The sequence below is a fragment of the Onychostoma macrolepis genome, chromosome 03, assembly GCF_012432095.1.
Source record: "Onychostoma macrolepis isolate SWU-2019 chromosome 03, ASM1243209v1, whole genome shotgun sequence".
In the NCBI taxonomy this organism is placed as follows: domain Eukaryota; kingdom Metazoa; phylum Chordata; class Actinopteri; order Cypriniformes; family Cyprinidae; genus Onychostoma; species Onychostoma macrolepis.
The window spans coordinates 36,111,148-36,129,124 of record NC_081157.1 but is presented as its reverse complement, the minus strand read 5'-3'; the positions used below and the strand labels follow the sequence as shown (position 1 = coordinate 36,129,124).

Sequence of the window (17,977 nt, the reverse complement as noted above, 5' to 3'; positions counted from 1 at the left end):
TCTGATATTGTCCAATGTAACGTTACATTTTATACAAACATACATTTTACATAGAATGTCAAATCGTTTTCTGTTGGATTCATCTTGCCATTAATTATGAAAAAGGGGAACAAATATCTCCTTTGTCCACTGACTCTCAGCTGACCGTTCACCACTTCCTCGTTACTCGTTCTTTGATTGGCTGGTTTCCGTCGCGTTGTGAGCGTATATAAAGACGAAGGCGCAGCTTCCATCTCTCACAGCTTCAGGAAGATCTGAAAGGTTCTTGCTTCAACAGTGATTGAACGGAACTTCGATCTCGCTGGAATTTCGCTTAGAAAACAACTTGCTTCATATTTATTATTTTTTACCAACATTTTGATAATAAAACGACAAAAAATCCGCCGAAATGGATTCTCAGATTCGCCAGAACTACGACCGCGACTGCGAGGCTTTGATCAATAAGATGGTGAATTTGGAGCTTTATGCTGGCTACACCTACACCTCCATGGCAAGTATCTATTTTTTTAATACATATGTTAAATAATGTCTTTTGACTTTTTCCTCTCTCTCTTGGTTGCGACAGTGTAAGGTTATGAAATTCAGAGCTGGCACTTTTAGGCGGTGAACGAGCGCGTCTCTCGGTGTTTTTAATCCTTTCCTTAACGATTTCGTTACCAACAGGCTCACTACTTCAAACGGGATGATGTTGCCCTTCCTGGTTTTGCCAAGTTCTTCAAGAAGAACAGCGAGGAGGAGCGCGAGCATGCTGAGAAGTTCATGGAGTTCCAGAACAAGAGGGGGGGACGCATCCTGCTTCAGGACTTAAAGGTGACTACATTTGAAATACACCTTTTCTATGTTGAACGATTTGATGAGCAAATCTGGCTCTAGACCTATGCATATTTGCAAGGGCCCACTGAATTGAAGGGGGAGGGGGCATCACTTGCTCACTGACGTTTTTGCGTGTCCTCTTCAGAAACCTGATCGTGATGTGTGGGACAATGGACTGACTGCTATGCAGAGCGCTCTTCAGCTGGAGAAGAACGTCAACCAGGCTCTGCTGGATCTCCATAAGGTCGCCTCTCAAAAGGGAGACCCCCATGTGAGTTCTGATTTACCTTTGGACATGCAAAAAACACATTCTGTAAAACCAATACGAAAAGTGCAAGTCAGTTACATTGTGGGTAGATTAATATTATTTTCCTAAATTCTGTTCTGATGTCTTGTCCAACAGCTGTGTGACTTCCTGGAGACTCACTACTTGGATGAGCAGGTTGAGGCCATCAAGAAGATTGGTGACCATATCACCAACCTTACCAAGATGGATGCTGGCAACAACAGGATGGCGGAGTACCTGTTTGACAAGCACACCCTGGATGGAGACAGCAGCTAAATGCAGCTCGCCGATCATATGCATGTTGCAAAACCTCCAGCTATACTGTATGCATAAATGATCTAGCAATGTTGTCATGCAGCTCTAATGCAAGTTTTTAGACTTTGAGAGGCTGAAAAGTTAACATTTAGAGGCTACATCTAAAAGATACTGGTTCTTTAATTGGTCATTTTATGGTTTTTAGCCATCAAGCTGATGCTTTTGTGTTTAATGTACACTAATTGGTTTTAACCAAGTGAATTTGATGAATAAACATTTTTGGCTGGATTGACTGGTCTCTTTGTTTTCAACAAACAGGTGTGTTAGAGGTTAGTGAATACGAAAGTGATCTTTGAACTAGCATTTATCTTTTAGCAGTTGGTGATTTCTTCTGTCTGACCTACAAAAAGTTAATGATTAAACTATATGTAAGACTGTGGCATATCAAAGTATTTCCTGGATTAACTGATGCCAAATGCTATGCGCTGGATATTGACTGACCTTCTGACTGATTACAACACTTTTACTCTGGAAAATATTTCAGAAATTCAAATCAAATAATATCTGTTTAATATAGACCCACACATTAGGATTGAAATAAATATGTTCAGTTTTCTTAAAGGGGGGTATTAGTGAATACGCAGTGGTGTATGAAGTACCTGAATGCCATATTTAAGTAAAAGTACATATATCTTACCAGAAAATTACTTTGAGTAAAAGTCTTAAAGTAGGTGATATTTATTGTACTTAAGTACGAAAAGTATTTTTAAATCTTAAACATACTTAAGTATTGAAAGTAAAAGTACAAGTAAATGCAAAATGGAAAAGCAGCAAATATATATATATATATATATATATATATATATATATATATATATAAAATGTTCAGACACAGCTTGAGTAGCGAGATTGTGTTCAGTTTTAACTTTTTTTTTTTTTTTTCCATTTTGTATTTTTGGGTAAGAATAAGAAGCGCTTCATCCAGTACTTAGTCTATTTCACTCCATCATAAGAAAACATTTCTGGAATCTGCATCTGAAATGGCATTTAGATGTATTTACACAGTTTAATGCATCTCGGAGGGGACATGGATGGATTTAAACTGCAGTTACAGATGCATAAATAGGCCTAATGTTTTGTTTTTAACATAAAACGTTGAATACTAATGTTTGAAATAATTTAAGACATGAAAAAAAGTCGACATGTGAAATTAAAACCGCCAGTAGGTGACAGCATGTGACTGTTAATGAGCAAGTCATTGGGATTCAACCGATTAATTCAAATGGCTGATTCATTCAGAACAAAGCATTTCCCTGCCTCCCAATGTGCATACTATCCACCCTATCTGCCCTAAATAGTATTGAAAATCACCGAATTTAGGACGGATAGTATGCACATTGGGACACAGGTGTGAATCACTGAATCATTTTTATCAGCCAATTAGTTCAAATAACTGTTTATTTCAATAAGTAAACACCGTCCATTGCTCAGAGACGCAAAACAGTGCTGTGATCTTTGTTTTGAACTATTTTCTTTGGAAAAATTGAGCAAAAACAAGCAATATTATGTCTAAAATGTAATATATATCATGCTGATATCTGCAGAAAAATGGTAGTCTTTGTGTGATATAGATTAAGTTAACTATATTAAATTATATAAATATAAAAAGCATACAGAAGCATTTTTGCCGTCTACAATTTAGAATGCCTTGATTTTTAATAAATCAGGTGCGTGCACTCTGTGTGATTTGGTGATATAGCCTACTTGATAATGTCAGATTGCACATCAATACAACAACACTTACCATATTAATGCAGAAGATATACTGTATATCGCACACCCCAGACTCGACTTGAGTGGAAAATGAATCATCCGCAGTTGTGCTCGCACTTGTTTGCACATGAACAAAGGTGTTTATTTAGGACTCTTGCAAGCGCCAGACCACTGATTCGCCAAACCTGCTTTCCTGCTGTCCGTGTTCTTAATTTGTAGTAAGTAACGAATATGCTTCGGGGAAATGTATCGGAGTAAAAGTATACATTTTAATTAGGAAATTTAGTGGAGTAAAAGTAAAAGTTGGCTAAAATTTAATAATTCCTTATTATAATATAATAAAATACTTAAGTAGTCTACTGTAACAAAGTATTATTACTTCGTTACATTACACCACTGTGAATACGTTATGTAAACCTTGGGTGGCTAAACCTGCATCGTAGGCTATACAATGGGTAATGAGCTTTAATGCTATCTTGCGTATGGATACAGTTGATTAGGCCACACCTACCCCAACTCTTTTTGAGGGAGACCCTTAGGTTTACACTGAACACAAAGTCGATAGGTTGAAGCGGCGCTGTGCAGAATGATAAGTGTTAGACAAAGTACCGCGAGAGTGAAGCAAAAGAGAGCAGAGCAGATGGATCCTAATGCTTTCAAATCACTCTCGCGGTACTTTGATGTAATACACTGATCATTCTGCGCAGCGCCGCTTCATTGTCGAACACAGCTTTTATGTCACGTTGGCTTTAATGTTATCATCGCTGTACTGGAGCATTAGGATCTGCACTGACAACAAGATGAGCTCCCCCTGCTGGCCTCACTATCACCTCTTCCAACAGCAACCTCTGTTTCCCTCAGGATTTCAGTTATACATGTAGGCTACTGACCAGATTCAACCCAGCGTGGCTTCAGTCAGTGGGCAGCTGATAGCTGTTGTTGCTAAAGCTTCTTGCATAATTTCTTAAACATTTAAAATTATATTTAAAAAATAAAATCAATATTGATAGCATTTAGATCCTTGGCCTTCAGAGAGCTGAAACCATTCAGTTGCACACAAGTTCAAGATCATTGTGGTTTATAGATTGCACATCTGTAAGAGAGGTGTACATGCGTTTTCTGTGCATAAATTCAATTCATAAATTCATAATTCATGAATCACACGTATGCACATTTGAGAGATGATCGTAAGATCAAATTTAGGATGGTTTCTGCGCAACATTTTATAAATGAGGCCCTATATGTCTCTGGGAACTCAAAATGAAATTCTGGGCACTAACACAAAAGATGTTTAGAATGTTAAAGAATGTTAAGGGCCTCAGAGTTCTAAACAGAAATCACAAGTTTCTTATAACTTCAATACTTTATTAACTTAAAAACTTTATTCCACACAATTAAAGATCATACAAAAATTCTAGGAATTAAATAACAACATTTCACCAATTTGAACATTTACCCTCCCAGTCTAACACAAAGCACAATGAGAACTAGAAATCCACTGTCCAATTCCAGGTGTCAACAAAAATCTAATTACAATTTGTGTAGATTGTAGGTGTGGGGTGTTGTGCTCACTTTTATGATTGGTGGAATGGATAATGCTTACTCATTCCTGCCTGTGGTTTTGTGTTTCTCTATACTTGATGCATCAGTTTCAGTGCCTATATGCTTCAGTCTCAGTTCTGTGATGTCTCTCACAGAATGGCAATTATGTTTGATATGGTTCTGAAAAAATGTAATTAAATTAAAAACGTCTTGCAATACATTACCTCTACAAAATCAGCTTTTAAAATTATTTTTAAAATGGATAGGTCACACAAAAATAAAGTTCACATACCCTTATGTCATACAAAGTAATATGACAAAAAAAAAAAAAAAGTTATTTTTTTGTCAGTAAATAATGACAGAATTTTCATTTTAGGTGAACTGTCTCTTTAATACAAAACTGCACTTACATACTGTTAATTTGTGTTCTGTTATAGTACAGTATATGTTTCTGTAAAGCATTTCAGTATAATAATTCTAAAATAGTGTATTTCAATTTATAAATACTTTTTAAAGTATTTTAGTTTTTTTTTTTTTTTTAAGGACAAAATGTAATGAAAGATGTTCTGTTTAAATGAGAATAATAAAATGGAATTCAATGGAAATTTGGTTACCTGGTGTTACTAAATGGAAAAAGGTCAAGGCAGGTGTAAAACTGAAGGTCACACACCTGGTATGGGGAGCTGATGAAATAACAAACATACATGTTTCATAATATGGCATGAATGAGAAATTGCTGAGTCACAGCAACACAGCTCAGTGTCAGGTCTTTGTTGACTCACGTTTGCTGACAAACTGAGAGTTCATACTGGTACAACATGCTTTGTCATTGTCACCCTAATGATTTTTTCCCCAGATGCATTTACCGGGTGGAACACAATGATGACATCACTGTTACATGATATTGCAGAACCGTCTCGTGATGTTTGCCACATCACACAAGCTGTTGCTGTAGTATGCAGGGTCACATTCATCCTTGGAATCCTGATATTTTGTAATAAAGATAAATAATTAAATAAAAAAAATTGCTTGATTGTCCTGTAAAATGTTTGAACCTATAAAATTAAAATATAATGTAATATAAACTGTTTTAAAAATGCCCTGACAAGGTTTTTTTTTTTTTTTTTTTTTTTACATGAATCATGGGACCATGCCATATCTGTGATAAACCCTGTCAAATCAACCAATACTTGAAAGCTGAGTTTGCAAAGTCTTATCGGTTTGTAACTGCTGCCGACTGCATATTAGGCCTATATGACATGAAAAGTGAGTATACCTGCTGAAAAAAAACAATAGAACCCTGCCCAAAACACAATAGAAATGTACTGGTTTTAATGGTTATAATGGGAATTGTATTGGTTTTAATGGAGACTATAATGGTCTCTACTGGTATGTGATGGATTCTATTGGTGGGATGTTAAATCCTATTGGAAAAATGCCCAAAACACACTACAAAAAGGAATTTTGTAATGGTTTTACCGGAAAAAGCTAATGCTTTATAATGGTATTTTAATGCAAACCATTGGAATTTCTGTGATGGTTTCTATTGGGCTTCTATTGTTTTTTTTTTTTGTTTTTTTTTTGTTTTTAGCAGGGATCATAAGTAGATTAAGTACTGATATCACACATACTGCACAAAGACACTTCACCTCAATATTAAGTAAATGCACAAGCTGGGTGTTATTGATTTGTTTTCTCTAAGCTGACTCATATTAAACTCTTAGGCTATATATTAGCTAATTTTACATAGCCTACTTTAACAGTAACATTTCCATAGACATTCTAGTAATGATAGTAGAAACGAGTGAAAAACAAATAATTAGCTATGAATTGTTCAACATTTCATTAGTCTATATTTTTGATTGCTCCAGCAACCCAATGACTCATAGGACAAGTGATTTGCAAAATGGATCGGTATTTATTGATTTATTTATTTAACTCCCATGTGACCTTGATGAAATAATGTAAATGCACATTTAGTTAATTTTAGGTTAGATGATACATTGTTTAATATTTTAGATTTAGATAAACTGCATGCTTTCTTTTAGAGCATGCGTGGTGTTATTTTAAGTAACCTGAAGGACCATGTAGCCTACCATGCAGCAGTTGTGAACAAGAAAAAAATCTCACGAACCTTGTTATCCTTGTTATCTTAAAGAATGACACAGCAGTGTCTAGTCACTTAATTATTCAGCTCGTTCTTTGATTGGCTGGTTTCAGTTCCACTGAAACATCATTCGCTGATCACGGCCTATATAAAATGAACGCGCATCCCCTTTTGCTTCACAACTTCAGGAAGGTCGAAAGAGGTTCTTGCTTCAACAGTGTTTGAACGGAACTTTGAGCTCGTCGAAATTTCACGTTTTGTACGTTTTTGTTTGTAGAACCCGCCGAAATGGAGACTTCCCAGATCCGCCAGAACTACGACCGCGACTGCGAGGCTTTGATCAACAAGGTGCTCAACTTGGAGCTTTACGCTGGATACACCTACACCTCCATGGCAAGTGTTTCTATCTCTTGATCGTACACTTAGTTGGCCACCAGTGTTTTTAGTCAGAGAATATGCTAGTGCATTCTTTGTCACTTCTCAGTGCTGCATATATGGACATGCATATTGTATTGTTTAACCCTTTTCAAAACTTGATTGTTACCAACAGGCTCACTACTTCAAACGGGATGATGTTGCCCTTCCTGGTTTTGCCAAGTTCTTCAAGAAGAACAGCGAGGAGGAGCGTGAGCATGCTGAGAAGTTCATGGAGTTCCAGAACAAGAGGGGGGGACGCATCCTGCTTCAGGACATCAAGGTGTGTTGACTGTTTTGAGCAAAGTGTTTTATGAAGTGACCTTATGCCTGTGTAACTTGCTCATTACTCTGAATGTCTCTCTTCAGAAACCTGATCGTGATGTGTGGGACAATGGACTGACTGCTATGCAAAGCGCTCTTCAGGTGGAGAAGAACGTCAACCAGGCTCTGCTGGATCTCCATAAGGTCGCCTCTCAAAAGGGAGACCCCCATGTGAGTTCTGATGATTTACCTTTGGACATGCAAAAGACGCCTCTGTGAAAAACCAATACAAAAAGTGCAAGTCAGTTACACTTTGGGTAGTTGAATATTATTTTTGCTAAATTCTGTTCTGATGTCTTGTCCAACAGCTGTGTGACTTCCTGGAGACTCACTACTTGGATGAGCAGGTTGAGGCCATCAAGAAGATTGGTGACCATATCACCAACCTTACCAAGATGGATGCTGGCAACAACAGGATGGCGGAGTACCTGTTTGACAAGCACACCCTGGATGGAGACAGCAGCTAAATGCAGCCCCTGGGATCATTTGCATGCTCCAAAATGTCTCTGTAATTTAAATTGGGTTTAAGAGCACATTGTTTTCCTCACACAGCTTATGCAGAACTGTACATTTTTAAATGGCTGAAAGGTATAAATCAAGTAAGTTGATCATTTGACTTACCAAGCCATTGCTTTCCTGTTAAGTGCACATTGGTCTTAACCTGGTGAATTTGAATAAACCTTTTGGACTGGATTGACGTGTGTGGTTTTTCAAAATTGTGCTATATCTAACCATTTATTTGCTTGTCTGTAAAGTTTGTGCATATCATTTGAGTAATTACTCAAATTATATTTTGTTTCTGAGGAAAAAATACTGGGATTTTAAGAGAAACTGATTAATTGGTGGCCCTGGCCCCCATCATGTGTACCTTCTACACAGGCACTATCGAGAGCATTCTGACTAGCGGCATCACTGTGTGGTATGGTGCATGTAACGTGTCCTGCCGCAAGACTCTTCAGTGCATAGTGAAAGCAGCTGAGGAGATCGCTGGTGTCTCTCCCCTCCCTACAAGGACATTATGGAACTCCTCTCACCTGCAAACCCCTTTGCATTGCAGGTGATCCCACCCACTTGAGACACCGCTTCTTCAGACTGCGGAGTCAGGACCAGCAGACTAAAGGACAGTTTCATCTATCAGGCAGTTAGCCCTCCCAACCTTGCCCCTCCCCCCACCCCACTTTTGCCCCTTGCTCCACTGAACTCTGATCCTCTGATTTCCCCCCCCCCCCCAAAGGGTAAAGACTGCTTTACTACTTTTTGTCACTTTAATCAGAATCTAAGCTCTTTTGCACTACAATCATATCTGCACTGGTTTGCACTCTCTGCCATGTGCCTTGTGCTACTTTATTTTTTTTTACATGTCCATATTTGTATAGTTGCATTTTACATATATTTAATCTGTATTTTTATGTTCTGTATGCACCAAGGGTCTGAGGGTAATGCAATTTCAATTCTCTGTATGTGCTGTACATATGGCAGAATTGACAAAGCAGACTTTGACTTTGATTTTATCTACACTAAAAAATAATTAAGGGTAACTATTACCTTAAAGGGCACCCATTATGCCACTTTTACATTATATCTCAGGTGTCCCCAGAATGTGTCTGAAGTTTCAGCTCAAAATACTCCACAGATCATTTATATCATTTTGAGTAACTCTTCTTGATGTAATCTACACAGACTGTATTGCCATCACCTCCCCTGATGTTTGGCCAAGGCATGTTAACATGTTCTTCTTGCTACAGTCTATGTCCTGACCAATCCACAGTGTTTCATAAACATTTTTACTTCAGAACAGACATACACTTAGTGTCAGCTTTTGTAATGTCAGATTGTTACAAGAAGTTTTAGATTTTCCCCCTCTATGTGATTGTAACTGGATAGTTTTGTTCTTAAGTTTGATAAAAACCCTTTCATCAAAGTCTAATTATCCTCCTTAACATACCTCATTTAGACCTATTGTAAAAATACTACTAATTTAATTTTTAGGACAAATATATGAATTATATATGATGAGTGACACCAACAAACACGGTTTACTCTAACCAAGTTCAGGGTACATTGTACAAATGTACAAATGTACCTGAAACTAATAGTAAATAAACACTGAGTCACAAGAAACACCGTTTTTTTTTGCCTGCAGTGGTCACAATAGTGTAATTGTTTAATGTACAAATCTACTGTAACAGCGACAACAAACCTCACAGATAAAGTGAAAATAGAGGAGACACTTCACTCATCTCCATCCTGTAAGGATGATTACACTGACACAACTGCACATTAGTATTTCATCAAATTTAATGCAGGCTACAACTATATAATATATACAGGGAGTAAATACAAAATACCAACTTATAACCTTTTCGTGTTCTATTGAATGAATAACTCTATTCACATGAATTTCCAAGGCACTACAGTTGTAGTGTTTCATTTTACCACATGAAGGTGCTGTTTTCTCCGTATGTCTAATAATCGCACATTGATCATAAACACTGAAGGATCAAGGCCCGTTGTGGTTCGTTTATAAGATTATTTTTTTCAATAGGTCTCAATAATCGTCGACTATTGGCGAAGCCTTGTGCTTATTTCATAACAGAACTTATGCTATATCAATCATGCTTTGCAGCAGCAGTGAACCACCGACTATAATCCGATTCAGGAGGGTCACTGAACGAAAATTATATTGGAAATTAGAATCGGATAAACTGCATGCAGGAGATTATATGGGATACTAGCAAACTGATAGACGCTCGTACGAGATGGATGAAATAAGACTGTCCCATCATGAGAAAACCCAGGGCACATGTGGACAGAAGGGAGAGCATGCACAATTAATCCAAGTGAAAGAGGGTTTGGCGCTTCAAATGCGCTTTGGGGAGAGAGAGGGACAGATGATAAAGTGGATGATGAGAGTAAGTTAGAGCAGTGTATGAGAGGGCTGCTGCGTAACTGTGCTCTATAAACAAAGCACAGGTTTCCATCTATTTAAGAGAGTAGGATCTGTAGAACATCATCAGGTAAGTTTGATTAATGTTTGCTATATTGGCTCCACTTATTCATGGAAATATCATACTATCTTGGAATTGATTGACATGTTAAGCAGTGTCATTTAAAATGATTTTAAACAGCATTTCTAGTTATTGTATGATTATTATATAATATAGCTGTGCCATTTAATAGCATCATATTAATTAAAAATACTACATTGAATAGTTGTAACTACTTGAGTGAACAACAAAATAATTAAACTGTCACTAAATTCATGGAGACTATATAGGCTACAACACAATCCACAGACAAGCAAAATGAACAAAAACCATTCACATCAAATTTCATGTAATTATAAGTGAAAGCTATTGTACTATAGTACTATACTATATTATAGCCTAGCACGGTGACGTTAATAAACAACACACATTTTTTGTTCGCCATATTTTGTAAAACAGTAAATCTTTTCTATAAGCTCTCGCAGAGTAGGTCAGATGAATTTTGCTCGAATTGATGCTTATGTGCGTAAATGCTCTTCATTCTTGGACAACTGTGTGTAGTAGCCTACTAAGCATCTTTATTAAAAAAAAAAAAAAAAAGAAAGAAAGAAAAATGGAAAAGGGTGACTGGATGAGATTTAGGTAATCCGAAAATACAGCAGTTCTTCCCGCTGGTGGACAAAGTAGTGATGAAGGAAAAAAACAAGGCCGTGTGACGCACTGAGCGACAGGCCTTCTTTAGCCAGATTAGTGCAGTCGTGTCTGTAAATGACACACATTATGCTCTCTGAACTCTCAGATTACGCACTTTCAATGTAGCCTATATCTTCTTTCTATGGAAAAGATGAAAAAATAAGAAATCACTTCATTCTTTCAACCCTCTGTTGCACACGTTATAAAATAAATATTAGAAACGTTTAATTCCTTTTCATTCAACATTTAACCTTTTCATTCAAAAACTAATGTAGAAAAACCTTTAAATATGTTGGAAGCTGTGTATATATTTTGCAGATGTCAGAATACTAAGTATGAAAAACGGCAAAGAACTGCTAGGCCTACATGAATTAAGTATAGACTCCTGCCCTAGCTATCATTTTACCTCAATTTAAATAAATAAGTAAATAAGCATGTATCTAAATAAAAAAGTTAGCTAAAATTCAAATAAAAAATGTATTGAAAATGTATTAAAAATAAAATAAATATTTTCTATTTACTTCTGTATGCTATTTACAATATTCTCCTGAGTGGTTGAGGCACAGGTGAGGTATATTAATTCAGCCATAGCAATGATGCTTCTAAACAACAAACACATTTAAACAGTGATATACCCCTGATAATTATATATGCAAATAATGTATATGACTTTACATGTTTAAAAACACACTAACAAATTTAAATTTAAACATTTAAAAATCATTTAAAAATCTAAAACAATCTTAAAATATCTCAAGTCATTCTCGAAGTCATTTTCTTAACTATTTTATTGGTTTGGTATATATATCATGTGCATACAAAGTGAATTAATCATGATAACCCAGCAAGGTCAATAGAGAAAATGAAGAATTTCATCTTTTTGACTGTGACTAAGAAAAAGGTTTATGTTCATCGTCTTTCATCACTGTGGTCAGTGCATGTGGCTGACGCAGAATCATCATAAAGTCCTGTCATAAATCCAACCGTGACTTTTCTATTCAACATATTCTTATATACAGGAGCAGTGGCTACCTGAAGTCTTTAGTCTTACATGGCAGTCTGGTGACAAGATGCCGTTGGCTGCGTAGGCTCAAGCGTGGCGGCAAGGGGAGGGCTCTGTTCCTAATTTACTTAAACCCAAGGATTTTTGGATTAGCTTTGGCAGTTAATCTCATTATGCATCTGCTGAGAGTGACAAGAGGTCAGTTCAACAGAGTAGGGCAGGTGGAAATATAACCATTGTGTGCTAATGTGGATGACAAATATCAAGGTTTTTGAGCACATTCTAGTGTTTGAACACATGGGCATTACACGTGCATGGTTGTGTTTTGACATGTCACAATTCCAGGATTAATAACAGACACGCTGAGCTCAAGCTTTAGACTTTACTCCATCAAAAGTCATGCCAGACACAAACAGGACCGAGGTGGGGAGGGAAAGAGAGAGAGACAGTGTGAGCGTGAGACCGATCTAGGCAATATATGTGATTTGGGGCATTTAGTTTATGTTACGTCAGGACAGTAACAGTCTGTTTTCTGTCTGTAGCTAATCAGCCATGCGATTGGTCAGCATGCAGCATCGTGTGCGGAGGGCAGCAGAATCAGAGGAGGAGTCCAAACCTGCTCCACCTCCTCCGCCTCCTCCCTCTCACCACTCCCACAACTTCTTAAATATGAAGAACAAGTTTTTCAATGAGCTTAGCCATCTACCTAGTAAGTAATAATTCTATGTCAATACACCACACTTGACTAATCATACTCCAGCAGGCCACCATCGTTGTAAGACATGAGTATTCAGTTGAATGTAGGTTCTGACGTCGGTGATGGTGTCAGAACAACATCTAATGCCAATGATATTTTGATGCTTTTAAGTCATGGTATCATCTCATGCTAACATCATATTGACGTCCAACACCGACCTTTAGTTGTGAAGTATGATACCCAAACCCAACATTTGTTAAATGTGATTATCTTAAATTCTGTCACCATCTACTCACCCTCATGTTGTTACAAACTTGTGTGACTTCCTTTCTTCTGTTGAGAGAATATCATAAAACATATTTTGAAGAATATGGGCAACCAAACACTTGCTAGTCCACTTTGACTTCCATAGTATGGACCAAAAAAAACCTAAGGAAGTCAGTGGGGACCAGAAACAGTTTGGTTACCAACATTCTTCAAAATATCTTCTTTTGTTTTTAACAGAAGAAAGAAACTCATACAGGTTTGAAACAACTTGAGGGTGAGTAAATGAAGAGAGAATTGTCATGTTTGGGTTAATTATCCCTTTCACATCCACACAATGTTAAATGTACAGTGTCATTAGACATTGATATTTTCTTGGTTTTGTCATGGTATTAAGTAACCAAAAATGTAATGGCTCTCCAATGTTGGCTTTTCACATCAGTTCTTATTTTCATTTCCAAAATTTACATCTGTCCAATGCCTGTCTGGTCCCAGCTGGGATCATTCATATTTCATCATATTTTAATTACAAAACACACATTCCCATCAAACTCTGTGTGCGCGTGATCAATTAATTCCTCCATTTTTTCCATTTCCATGTACATCCTTCATGTTTTATCTGTTCCATCAACAGACCCGAAGATCAAAAGTAAGTTCCAATTTTCCAGTCTTTTTCTGTCAGCCGTCCATCCACCTATCCATCTACTTATTCATTTAGCATAAAAAGTGTAATTGGTTGAACTAACATACATAAAATGCTTATCATTGCTTTTCTCTCTCTAACTTTATTTCTTTCTCCATTGCACAGTGCCCATGTGGGCTATTGGTGCCATAGTTGTGGTCGTGCTTGCCCTGGTTGGCTGCTTTGCTTTCTGTATTTATAAGAAGTGCTTGGGAGGGAAGAAAAAAACTAAAAAAGTCAGAGAGAGGAAGGGAGGACGAAGAAGGGTGAAAAAGGAAGGAGCAGAAGAAACGGGCGAGGTAGGAGAGCCTGAAAGTTTAAAGCATGTGAAGGGCATAATGTTTCAGATCTTGATCTGTCAAATTATTCATTTTAATCTAAGTATTAAAAAGAAAAGAGGTAATGTTTGGCTTAAAGTTTTGCTTAAGTATTTTAAATTTGTCCTGCCCATACTTAGGAACAACCTAAAGAAGGAGATGGCGAGGGAGAGAAAGAATATTATGGCAAGTTGGAGTACTCTCTCGACTATAGCTTCACTGACAATCAGGTTGGTTGATAGCAGATGTTATTAAAATGCATTCTGATTGTGAATTGATATGTTTAATTTTTTACACAAATCAAGAAATGCTAAAAAATGTGTGATTAGCTGCTTGATTTTGAAAACCTGACCCGCAACCTTTTCTTCAACAACCTTCAGCTCATTGTTGGTATCTTGCAAGCCCAAGACCTTCCTGCCATGGATATTGGTGGAACATCTGACCCCTACGTCAAAGTTTATATGCTACCAGACAAGAAGAAAAAGTTTGAAACCAAGGTTCAGCGCAAGAATCTGTGTCCTGTTTTCAATGAGACATTCATATTTAAGGTATTGTGGTTATGTTTTTATAAACATGCAGTTTTTAGGATTAGCTTAAAGAAAATTGGTCATACACTTAATTGCTTAATTTCACAGTAGAATAAGTGCAACATACTTTTTTTTGTTGTTGTTCAAACAGGCATTCATGCAACATGATTTTTTTTATTTCTGTTTCTAGATCCCCTTTAATGATCTAGCAGGGCAGACTCTGGTCCTGCAAGTGTTTGACTTTGACCGTTTTGGTAAACATGATGTAATCGGAGAGATCAAAATCCCTATGAACAGCATTGACCTGGGCCAGCCCATACATGAATGGAAAGACCTGGTCGGAGGAGAGAAAGAGGAAGTAAGGCTTTCCATCAGGCTGTTTTCATTTTTTTTTTTTTTTCGTCAGCTGTCTGTTTTTTAATGTTTTTAAACTACACACTCTCCTCTTCCTCCTCAACAGCAAGAAAAGTTAGGAGACATCTGTATCTCCCTGCGCTATGTGCCCACCTCCGGTAAACTGACCGTCTGTATCATGGAGGCCAAGAACCTGAAGAAGATGGACGTGGGTGGTTTATCGGGTTAGTGTGGTAGCCTATCTGTGTTGTACTTGATATTAAAATGAAATGATTCTCCACATATCAAATGTGACTTTTATTAATATAATTCGTTTTTTATAGTTTGAATTATCCTGGCTTTTCTGTGGAAATGTGGTGCTAAGCCTCTTTCTTACTTTTTTCTTTACTTTTCTGTCTTAGATCCTTTTGTGAAAGTGGTTTTGCAACACAATGGAAAGCGTATCAAGAAGAAGAAGACGACAGTTAAGCAGAACACACTGAACCCCTACTTCAATGAAAGCTTCAGCTTTGAAATCCCCTTCGCTCAGATTCAGGTAAACATGTGTGAAACGCATTTCCGTGACTACTTGCATATCTAATACATTTACAGATTTGTATTTTTGGTCCTTTAATGCATCGAAATGCAATCTTTTCACTGTATAGTATGTTTAAAGTGCTAATGTTACTACACTGTAAAAATGATTTCTCAAAGTTGTAAATAAACAGATTATTGCAGTATATTTCAGTCTTTCTACTTTAGAATTTTACATTTAATTCATTGTTACTTTCTGTTTCTTATTTATGAATTTTACTAGCAAAATCTTGAATTTTGACTGTTTCTGATATCTGTTTCAAAGTAAATCAAATTTTTTTTCAGTCTACTAAAAAATTTACAATTGAAAGGTTTGATGAGAAAGAAGAAAGTGGATTAAATGCATATTGACCTATTTTTCTCTGTTCCTCTGCCCTCTTGTAGAAGATCCAGGTGTTGATCACGGTCTATGACTATGATAAACTGGGAAGCAATGATCCAATTGGGAAATGCTGGATTGGGTTTGGTGCTAGTGGGGTGGGCCTGCGCCACTGGTCAGACATGCTGGCCAATCCCAGACGACCTGTGGCCCAGTGGCACACCCTTCAGCCTGAGGAGGAAGTAGATGCTGCCCTTAAAGCACCTATCCGCTAAATATCTTATCCACCCCTTAACTAAATGTTTTCATACATCTGGCAAAACATCATTTAAATTTCATCCGTCCTTTCACAGAAGAGTTTCTGTCTGTTACGTTATTGAGCATCATCCTGTACCTTTCTCTACTGTGAAACAAAGGAGGAGTAACTTTTATAAATGTTATGATGTATATTATGTTCATCTGGATTGTGTTTATTATTTAAATGTGTTTGTATGATGTGGATGATAAGTGTGTGTGTGTTTTGTTTGAAAGTGTTGTATCTGTCCATAACTGTGTGAGAACTGTCCTGATTTGCCTCGTCTTTTTTCTGTGAACCAAGATGACTTAAAACACAACGATACATTATCACAGATTTTAAGATGTGTTTTTTTATTTCACATAGGCTACAAGTGTGACCCTGGACCACAAAACCAGTCATAAGTAGCACGGGTATATTTGTAGCAATAGCCCACAATACATTGTATGGGTCAAATTTATTGATTTTTTTTATTGATTGCCAAAAATCATTAGGATATTGTTCCATGTTCCATGAAGATATGTTGTAAATTTCCTACCGTAAATATATCAAAACTTAATTTTTGATTAGTAATATCTATGCATCGCTAAGAACTTCATTTGGACAACTTTAAAGGTGATTTTCTCAATATTTCCCCTCAGATTCCAGATTTTCAAATAGTTGTATGTCGGACAAATATTGTTCTGTCCTAACAAACCATACATCAATGAAAAGCTTATTTATTCAGCTTTCAGATGATTTCGTTATACATCTCAATCAAAATTTTAAAAAATTGAACCTTAGACTGGTTTTGTGGTCCAGGGTCACAAATAGACATACAATAGTTGTAAAATTCTTGGGGATAAAAACTAGGCATTATTTGTTGATAAATAGCCTATTTCATCATAATAGAAAATTATTTATTAATATGACAGCCATTATTGTATGTAAGCATGTCTACCAAAAGCAATTGTCTGGTTGGGTTCAGCAGTATTTAGAGCTGTCCAGTTGTGGGTGAAATCCTGGATTAATCTTGTGCTGTTTTCGGCGGTGTTCCAAGTGCAGTGCTGGACTAAGCCATACATGTGAGCAGGGAATTAGAGCCGGTGAAGGGCGGGAGTGCGGAGAGGACACAGACAAAGTCATACAGAGTGAAAGGGAGAGCTTGGGGAAGGTTGGACAGATAGAGAGACAGCACTTTAAACTAAAAAAGGTAGTTAACTGGTTAAATATGAATTGATTAAAAACTACAAAACAGGCAGATAAACACAAACCGAGATGCAAGTCGGTGCATTGCAAAAATGATAGCAAATGACCATGACTGCATCCAATGTTTAAGATATTAACATATCCCACATGAAAAAAAGACTCTAATAAACTAGTATTTAGTAAACTGTAATAAATTATAGTATACTGTAGTATATTTTAGTATTTACTAAACTTTATCTTATACTACAGCATACTGTAGTACTGACAATAGTAAGTTCATAAACTGTAGTAAATACTGTAGTAAACTATAGTAAATTGTAGTACACTGTAGTGTATTATAGTATTGATGCACTGTGAAGAGATCCAGGCAGACGAAGTCTTTCCGTAAAAGTGTAGTTTATTAAAAATCCCCCTTTTTTAGGTTATTTAGGTTAACCTGACATGTCAAAGGAGGTTGTTGTGGTTTTTACACCCTTTGAGCAGAAACAGCAAGCTCTGCAAATCTTCAAATATCGCTGGGCCCAGAATATTCTTCTGCTCTAAGAAGAGACGGCTTGATACCAA

The 17,977-nt window shown here is 36.8% G+C and overlaps 3 protein-coding genes across 4 annotated transcripts; all 3 read left to right on the top strand.

Moving 5' to 3' along the window:
- Nucleotides 1-212: 212 nt before the first annotated feature.
- On the top strand, nucleotides 213-1,642 carry LOC131537283 (ferritin, middle subunit-like). The gene is made up of 4 exons (XM_058770586.1): nucleotides 213-490; nucleotides 664-810; nucleotides 959-1,084; nucleotides 1,217-1,642. Exons 1-4 carry the CDS (start codon nucleotides 389-391, stop codon nucleotides 1,373-1,375), a joined length of 534 nt encoding a protein of 177 aa, XP_058626569.1. The 5' UTR covers nucleotides 213-388; the 3' UTR covers nucleotides 1,376-1,642.
- A 5,304-nt stretch (nucleotides 1,643-6,946) lies between these two features.
- On the top strand, nucleotides 6,947-8,233 carry LOC131538023 (ferritin, middle subunit-like). Its single transcript, XM_058771813.1, has 4 exons — nucleotides 6,947-7,169; nucleotides 7,327-7,473; nucleotides 7,560-7,685; nucleotides 7,823-8,233. Exons 1-4 carry the CDS (start codon nucleotides 7,065-7,067, stop codon nucleotides 7,979-7,981), a joined length of 537 nt encoding a protein of 178 aa, XP_058627796.1. The 5' UTR covers nucleotides 6,947-7,064; the 3' UTR covers nucleotides 7,982-8,233.
- Nucleotides 8,234-9,939: 1,706 nt separating this feature from the next.
- syt5a (synaptotagmin Va) lies at nucleotides 9,940-16,544 on the top strand. 2 transcript variants are annotated; one of them, XM_058770134.1, is made up of 10 exons: nucleotides 9,940-10,029; nucleotides 12,740-12,906; nucleotides 13,793-13,807; nucleotides 13,967-14,139; nucleotides 14,298-14,387; nucleotides 14,538-14,705; nucleotides 14,875-15,042; nucleotides 15,145-15,262; nucleotides 15,440-15,573; nucleotides 15,996-16,544. In XM_058770134.1, exons 2-10 carry the CDS (start codon nucleotides 12,750-12,752, stop codon nucleotides 16,203-16,205), a joined length of 1,233 nt encoding a protein of 410 aa, XP_058626117.1. In that variant the 5' UTR covers nucleotides 9,940-10,029; nucleotides 12,740-12,749; the 3' UTR covers nucleotides 16,206-16,544. The 2 variants fall into 2 exon arrangements, with proteins under 2 accessions (XP_058626117.1, XP_058626116.1); XM_058770133.1 differs by having other exon boundaries at nucleotides 9,987-10,531.
- Nucleotides 16,545-17,977: the final 1,433 nt, after the last annotated feature.